This window comes from Gymnoscopelus braueri (assembly GCF_963280865.1).
Source record: "Gymnoscopelus braueri genome assembly, chromosome: 6".
Taxonomy (NCBI): Eukaryota; Metazoa; Chordata; class Actinopteri; order Myctophiformes; family Myctophidae; genus Gymnoscopelus; species Gymnoscopelus braueri.
Window position 1 is genome coordinate 2,907,230 of NC_137607.1, and position 7,929 is coordinate 2,915,158.

General features: G+C 39.9%; 2 protein-coding genes across 2 annotated transcripts in view; both read right to left on the reverse strand.

The window, feature by feature from the left end:
- Positions 1 to 7,929, reverse strand: part of apc2 (APC regulator of WNT signaling pathway 2) — a gene marked incomplete at both ends in the record, with an annotated part of 74,196 nt that overhangs the window by 18,263 nt on the left and 48,004 nt on the right. The window contains one exon of the mRNA XM_080429920.1: positions 1,299 to 1,493. Coding sequence (XP_080286046.1) covers positions 1,299 to 1,493 — 195 coding nt within the window. The remainder of the gene's footprint in view (positions 1 to 1,298; positions 1,494 to 7,929) is intronic.
- The window catches only part of LOC308087390 (uncharacterized protein), a 3,773-nt gene continuing 173 nt past the window's right edge, over positions 4,330 to 7,929 (reverse strand). The window contains exons 1-7 of the mRNA XM_080431190.1: positions 7,692 to 7,929; positions 7,229 to 7,319; positions 6,906 to 7,092; positions 5,672 to 5,793; positions 5,327 to 5,555; positions 4,890 to 5,036; positions 4,330 to 4,718 (exon numbers count right to left, since the gene is read on the reverse strand). The exon at positions 7,692 to 7,929 is cut by the window's right edge and continues 173 nt beyond it. Coding sequence (XP_080287316.1) covers positions 4,411 to 4,718; positions 4,890 to 5,036; positions 5,327 to 5,555; positions 5,672 to 5,793; positions 6,906 to 7,092; positions 7,229 to 7,319; positions 7,692 to 7,929 — 1,322 coding nt within the window. The 3' untranslated portion in view covers positions 4,330 to 4,410. The remainder of the gene's footprint in view (positions 4,719 to 4,889; positions 5,037 to 5,326; positions 5,556 to 5,671; positions 5,794 to 6,905; positions 7,093 to 7,228; positions 7,320 to 7,691) is intronic.

The following is a 7,929-nucleotide window of genomic DNA, read 5'->3' on the forward strand; positions in this document are numbered from 1 at the left end:
TGTTTATTTGGTCTTGTTTCTAAAGTGTAGTTGTTTATTTGGTCTTGTTTCTAAAGTGTAGTTGTTTATTTGGTCTTGTTTCTAAAGTGTAGTTGTTTATTTGGGCTTGTTTCTAAAGTGTAGTTGTTTATTTGGTCTTGTTTCTAAAGTGTAGTTGTTTATTTGGACTTGTTTCTAAAGTGTAGTTGCTTATTTGGACTTGTTTCTAAAGTGTAGTTGCTTATTTGGACTTGTTTCTAAAGTGTAGTTGTTTATTTGGGCTTGTTTCTAAAGTGTAGTTGCTTATTTGGACTTGTTTCTAAAGTGTAGTTGTTTATTTGGGCTTGTTTCTAAAGTGTAGTTGCTTATTTGGACTTGTTTCTAAAGTGTAGTTGTTTATTTGGGCTTGTTTCTAAAGTGTAGTTGTTTATTTGGACTTGTTTCTAAAGTGTAGTTGCTTATTTGGACTTGTTTCTAAAGTGTAGTTGTTTATTTGGGCTTGTTTCTAAAGTGTAGTTGTTTATTTGGGCTTGTTTCTAAAGTGTAGTTGTTTATTTGGGCTTGTTTCTAAAGTGTAGTTGCTTATTTGGACTTGTTTCTAAAGTGTAGTTGTTTATTTGGGCTTGTTTCTAAAGTGTAGTTGCTTATTTGGTCTTGTTTCTAAAGTGTAGTTGCTTATTTGGACTTGTTTCTAAAGTGTAGTTGTTTATTTGGGCTTGTTTCTAAAGTGTAGTTGTTTATTTGGGCTTGTTTCTAAAGTGTAGTTGTTTATTTGGGCTTGTTTCTAAAGTGTAGTTGTTTATTTGGGCTTGTTTCTAAAGTGTAGTTGTTTATTTGGGCTTGTTTCTAAAGTGTAGTTGTTTATTTGGTCTTGTTTCTAAAGTGTAGTTGTTTATTTGGTCTTGTTTCTAAAGTGTAGTTGTTTATTTGGTCTTGTTTCTAAAGTGTAGTTGTTTATTTGGGCTTGTTTCTAAAGTGTAGTTGTTTATTTGGTCTTGTTTCTAAAGTGTAGTTGTTTATTTGGGCTTGTTGGCTACTTGCAACCAAGGGCTGTTAATTGCAAGGAGTTGCATTGGTGTGGACTGGCCTTAAAACTGTTGTGTTGCAAGGAGTTCCGACTAGTTGCATTGTCACGTTCTGGCCTTTAGCTCAGAGACCATGGAGCTAAAGAATGGTTTAGAAGCTGTGTTAACGTTCACTTTCCAAGTGGAAATAATAGACTCCAGCCTGCCTCCGGTCTCCTAAAAAAGGCATCCTGCGCGTGCGTGCGTGCGTGCGTGCGTGCGTGCGTGCGTGCGTGCGTGCGTGCGTGTATTTACCTTGGTGGCTTGCAGGGCACAGGTGATGAGAGCTGACACGCTGCCGATGTCTCGGAGGACTCTCTTGCTGTTGTTGTCGGCTCTCCAGGACAGGTTCCTCAGGATGCTGGAGACCACCTGATGGAGCTCCTCACTGTCTGAGGCCAGCTGGGCCACCAGAGCCTGGAGACACGCCCTCTTAGAGCACAGAGTGGCCTGGAGAGACACACAGAGAGAGAGAGGTTAGAGGAGACAGTTTGTAACCGAAAGGTCCCCAGTTCGATTCCCCAGACCAGGAAAAAGGAATCTGGATGGGGAAGTGAATGGTCGCCAACCAGCCCTCCCCCAACACTGTGTGTGTGTGTGTGTGTGTGTGTGTGTGTGTGTGTGTGTGTGTGTGTGTGTGTGTGTGTGCGCGCGCGTGTCCTCCTGGGCCTTAGGTGACACAGAGCCGGTGTACAAGTACAACCCTATAACTGTTGAATGGGCAGAAGTCGCTCCTATGCAGATTCGACGTTCTGGTGTAGCTGCCTGTACGCTCAATGGAAAGATCTACGTTATAGGTATCATCATCTGTTCTTAAAGGGTTAGTTCGGATTTTTAGAGTATTTTCTGTATGAAATACTTACCATTATTGTAGTGGTTGCAAAGGTGTTAATTATCTGGCCGAGTTCCATGGTCAGAGATCTGGTCGGGATCTGGTGAATATGAAGTAGTTCCATGGTTTGGCGGGGGCCAATCATTCAAAATAAATTCATCCAAAAAACTAGCGTCATTTGTATTGTTGACATATTCTAACAATATAGCGCAGGTTTGATTCAACTTCGACCCCTCTGTCACATGGTACTATTTTCTTCTATTTTCTGTGTCCTATCACTGCGCCGCGGCGGCAGCCTACGCTCCCAAAACAAGGTGTTCTACAGTCCGCCGATCAGCTGTTTCCTGTTGCCAGATTGCGATAGAAATAAGCAGCCCGGTCTATGAAAACAAGCCCAAAACAAGCGACTAATGCGACCTGTATACCTGTATACACATCGTATAAACACGTTTTGAGCTTGTAGATTGGCTATTTGCAATATATATATATTTCAAATAGCCGATCTACAAGCTCACAACGTGTCTTCATAGAAAGCCGCTTATAATAACCAGACATGGCAACACTGAAGCCAGGGAATTTCAACGTGGACGGCGCTGCAAGCTTGTAAACAATTCGTTTTATAATAGTTTTGGCTTCTTTATAAGTTGTGTGTCACATAGGAAAATAAAAAATCAGTATGGTGCGTACTTGCGATTATCGTGGATGTCCTAATAAGAGCATTACTGGATCAACAAAGTTCTTTCAACATGTCAGATAGTTCAGACTACGACGAAAGTGATGAAGATGTTGCTTTTACTGCACATCCAATGGGATATCTGTATGAACCTGAATATACAGATGAAGAACTTCATCAGATGGACGTAGAACGGGCTGAGAGAGAGAGGAGGGCGAGAGAAGCCGCGCCAGCAGCTGCAACGAGAGTGCGAGAGAACGATACCTGGTGGTGTACGTGTACTAACTGCCAGCGAATGCCCACAGAGCCGGAGAGCTACTGCTGTGGTGAATGGGATCTGGCCATGCCACTGTTGCCACAGATGCAAGCTCTCTCGATGTCAGAGGAGGCCAGGCTGGCCAGCACATCTCTCCCGGTGTCAGAGGAAGGCAGCGCATCTGCATCTGCTTCTTGCTGCATCATCAACCACCCAGAATTCCCAGGGTTGATTATGCACACTGGTGTGTTGAAAACCGTTTTCCACAGACCCAAAATAAACTGGAAAGAACGTCCCAAGCCTGCTGGAGCTGATGGCCAGTTGTCAGTCGAGTAAGTTATCTCATAAAGATGATTATGGAATTAGCTGTTGTGCGGATATATATCCCATATGCCTCTAAATGTCAATTGCAATACTTCAGTCATTCTACATCAGTGGTTCTCAAACTTTTTCATGACAAGGACCCCCAAAATGATATGTATTTGACCCCCATCTAAAAATATTTTGTTCCAGGGACCCCCAGAAGCAAAGATTTGAGTTACAAATGTTCGTATAATATATCGTAAAATATATATATTCAAAGATTTGCACAAATGTTCAAGATTTTTCAAAAATAGCAGATCTACAAGCTCATAGCGCGGCACTCGGTGCCACGCTATGAGCTTGTAGATCTGCTATTTTTGAATAGCCAAAGTATAAAAGGTCATAATTATTCTGATGCTAGGTTTACAAATTTTGCTGGGTACCCCCTCAAGTACCCCTGGGGGTCCCCGAACCCCACTTTGAGAATCAATGTTCTACATCAATAGAAAACTTGGCCTAATGTACAGTAAATCAGAGAGCTACAGAAAAACATCAATATGAGTAAAATGTTCCACTTTACATAAACAGTATGCACACACTAAAGATTTCATTTTGTGTTCAGGCAATACAGGCTGGTTGGGTACAGGATGGTCTTGGAATGGGCCCTCCAAGGAAAAACGCTTGGTCTAGGAAACAGGAGACCTCTCCCCTCATGCGTGGTGAAAGCCATTCGAGTGCTTTATCCATCAGCAAATGGAGAATACGTTGGATACAAGGAAGCAGAGGACTATTTGAATTTGTTTTAGTTAATTGGAACATTTTTCAGAATTATTTATTGCTCAATATTGTGTTTTGATATGTGCAATAGTAAATAATAAAACTGAAAACTAATTTTGGTCTGGAATATTATTAATTGATACTGAAATGTGTTTACACATACAGTACTGTGTGTATGTATACATATATACACACATATATACATACATACATATACATATATTTTACACACACTCTTGTACTTGTGGCATTTATCCATTTATGCCTAAAGTTGGACAAACACTGCATAATACATTTTTCAGTCTTGGCAACAACATATTTGATTGCAATAATATATATACAATTGTGCACACACATACACAAACGATAACTGAAATGATAACGCTTTGTATCAATAGACAGCATCAACATTTTTATTTCTGTATAAAAGGTTTTCTGTGTAAGGTTCTAGTACAAGAAGTACAGTGGGTGACAACATTGAAAATAGTGATGCTTTTTACATTGGCAAGCTGTAATTTCTGTCTAACTAAGTGTCAGTATCAGAAAGACTCTCTGTACTACTCTCCAACAGATTTTGCACTGGAAAACGTGTTGTATGTTCTAAAATCAAAGAATCTTTGTCAGGCTTTGGAGTTCGAGCTATATTGGCGGGTAGATCAACTGAAGGATGGATGTGGAAGCGATCATCTCCGAGCTTGATGTTGTTGTCAAGTCGCCGTTGAATGACCCGCAGTACCAAGCCGCTTCGAAAGTCCTGGGTAGTAGGCTCATAGATCTTCCTTGAAAGCCATTGAGTTGACAGTTTGGAGTGAAATATATTGACCTTTTTTTTCCCTGGGGGAGTAATATTACAAAAACACATCATATACATTTAGAACATTCAGGTTCCATTCCATCTTTTTCTCAATGTTTTAACATTTAGGTCTTGGAGTGCATAGTATACAGAATGATTGACACTGTTGTCAAGTTCAAGCTGTCTTTTTTTGTCCCCTCAAACATGCTTACCAGCCTGAGTAGTAGCATGTTGACGGCCAACATTGTGGTTGTGGTCAATGACACTCAGTTGGATTCTTGCCTGCATGGTGACATATTTGAAGTGTCTTCTCTTCTCGGCATACTTTAGCATAGAGCTGTGGTACACTTCAAGAGCCCCTGAAAAAAGACATGCCATCATTTATATATTGTGTGCCATGCATTTCTATTAGAAAAGTCAATGACAAGTCAAATTAGATAAAACAATCTTATATAAACATTTCCTATTGAATTGTTTGCTCAAAACAGGTAACGCATCAAATAATCAGATACAATAGTATCCTCTAAAAAGAAATGGTGTCAGTTGTCTACCAACACCTCTGTATGTTTTGTTTGCTGGGATTTTTTTAGCCTCCAAATATAAATGTCACAGCTTGGGTACTAATATTCATGAACTGATTCCATCTTACCAGTGTGCTTGAACAATGTCATGTGATCCAGGTCTCTCATGAGATTCTTATCAAGTACAATAGCCTTGAGGGCGTTGTATGCAGCACTGCCCTTCTGCAGCCACTTCTTCCTTCTCTGTTGGTCATCACTGAGCTCATCATGGTAACACTTGTACTCCTGTCCATCAGCTTCCCAGCGGTGAATGCCACAAACATGAAACAAGATAGAGGTCCACCGGCGTTTCAATTCCTTGACACATTGTTAGAGCAAACAACATTTTGTCTCATTTAGTATTCATGATTGAAATTATGAATCAGGCCATCATAACCAAGAAATTATTACAAATACAATTAAATTAAAATCACCGTTTCATCACCACCACAAGTGCTGCAAGACCACCAAAGATGATTGCTCATGGACTTGATCCATGGCTGCAATTCCCGGTTGCATTTCTTCTTCGATACTGCAGCTGCCTTCTTCTTCAAGCCTACATAACAGAAAAGAAAGACAAGGAATAAACTGGTAAACTACACAACAGTAATACATAACAGTACAACCTTGAAAACAAAAATCTACTTTTATAACAAACTAGATGTGTTACGGTAGATAAAATAGATATATACTTTATCAATCCCGAAGGAAATGTGTTCTGTTCAATAGCTCCTGTTTACTTTACTTTATTATGGTTTCCCATTAGCACTTGCCAGAGTGTAGAAAAGAGAGTAACGACACGCTTTGATCTCACCGCAAAGCGGGCTCCTATGGGCTACAGTTCCAAACATTGGAACTATCTCATTGAGATAGACAGAGCACTTCCGCATTCCATTCTTACAATGGGAGTCGACGCTAGAGTGAGAACTCTCTTTATGGCTCTGGCACTTGCCTAAGCATGGCTATTCTTCATGGGGTCCGTCACACCCAAATACACACATCATACACAACAACATACTACAGATACAATACACAGACAATAGTTCACCTACAAAAGTGAAGAAATACATTTCAGCAATTTTCATTAATTCATTCATCATTCATTCATTTTAGCAGTTGCAATACATTCATACAGATTGTCAATAAAAAGAAGCAAGATGAACATATAAAATACATTACATCAATGGAAATAGAATGCAGTAAAAACCTATAAGTTATAAGATGTTTAAAAGTTTAAAAGATACAGTTAAAAAGCACAGCTATAACTACAATATAAATATAGATTATCGATTATCTGGCCAACCTCCTCTTCCCCCAAGTGCCCTTCCCCCAGCATAGAAAAGGACGCTGTAAACCATAGTCTGATCAGTCTGATCAGTCTGAACATCAGCAGGAGCTTCCTGCAGAAGTTGAAAAAAGACAGTCTCCACAAGAAATACAGCCTACTCTGACCCTTATTGTAAAGACAGTCTGTGTTTTCTGACCAGTCTAATTTGTAGTCTAGCTGCACACCAAGATACTTGTATGACTCTACCGCCTCAACTTCCAGCCAGCAAAGTCCAACTCCAGCCCACAAAGTCTTCGATCAGTTTCCTGTACTCCCCCCACCTCTCCCACCGACGATGGCAGTGTACACAATAGACAAAGGAAAACATTCAACACAATTACCTTTTGCAACATGCCATGGATCATACTGATGTCTAAGTTTCGGGTACTTCTCTCGCATGATCTTCCTTATGGATGGATGACGATCTGTGGTGACAACATCAATACTGACTCCACGAGACTGCAAGGCATTCAGCCCTCTCTGGAAACCTTCAGCCTCCATCGCAGATGAACTTGTAGTCTCGGATACCTTTTTGGATCAACGATAAACAAACACAAGCACAATCACAGGTACCCACTAAAGTAAGTAAAGGCCAATGATGTATCCATATCTATATGGCCACAGGTACAGTGACACAACAACACAATAGGATGAAAAATGTTACCTGAATTAATTCTGACTTTATTATTTTCTTGGTTGAGTCATCCATGAAATTGTAGGAAGTGTATTTAGCACTGTAACCTGGGGAATCTGACCTGTAGACAGAAAAAGAGGGAGTCAATTATACAGCTCCCGATGTGATATCGATGCGGATTAAAAGATTCTATTCCCATTCAAAATTGCAAATAAATACAAATTAGTTTATGCTTGATGGTGCTAATTTCAGGGGGTTAGCACTAGACCCTGATATCAAACAATGGAATTTGATCAATTTAGTTTCAATAGTAGTGCAGCAGCACTTGATTTCAAGACTAAAGACACTAGAAACATCTGCAGTCCATGTGTATAGTACATAAATCAACTGCACCCATTTATTGGAATAAATATTTAATGAATTATAGTAAAAAATATATATATATATATATCTCTCTATAAAACACATGCTGAAACTACAGTACAGTAACTACCTGGCATCACCTCCAACGTCAATATGTCCACCTTCGCACGTTATTTCCTGGAGATTGGACATAATTTGTTCCTGCATTTCAGTGTAGGCTTCATAGACAACTGGTATGAGATAAGTTGACTGCAGTGAATAATAAGCAGTCTTTCTAGGAAGCTGTAAGTTGACAAGATCAGCCCACTCTGTAATTTCAGTCTGTGTTGTCCCAGTGAAAAGAATAGCCGCTGAAGATACCAAGTTGT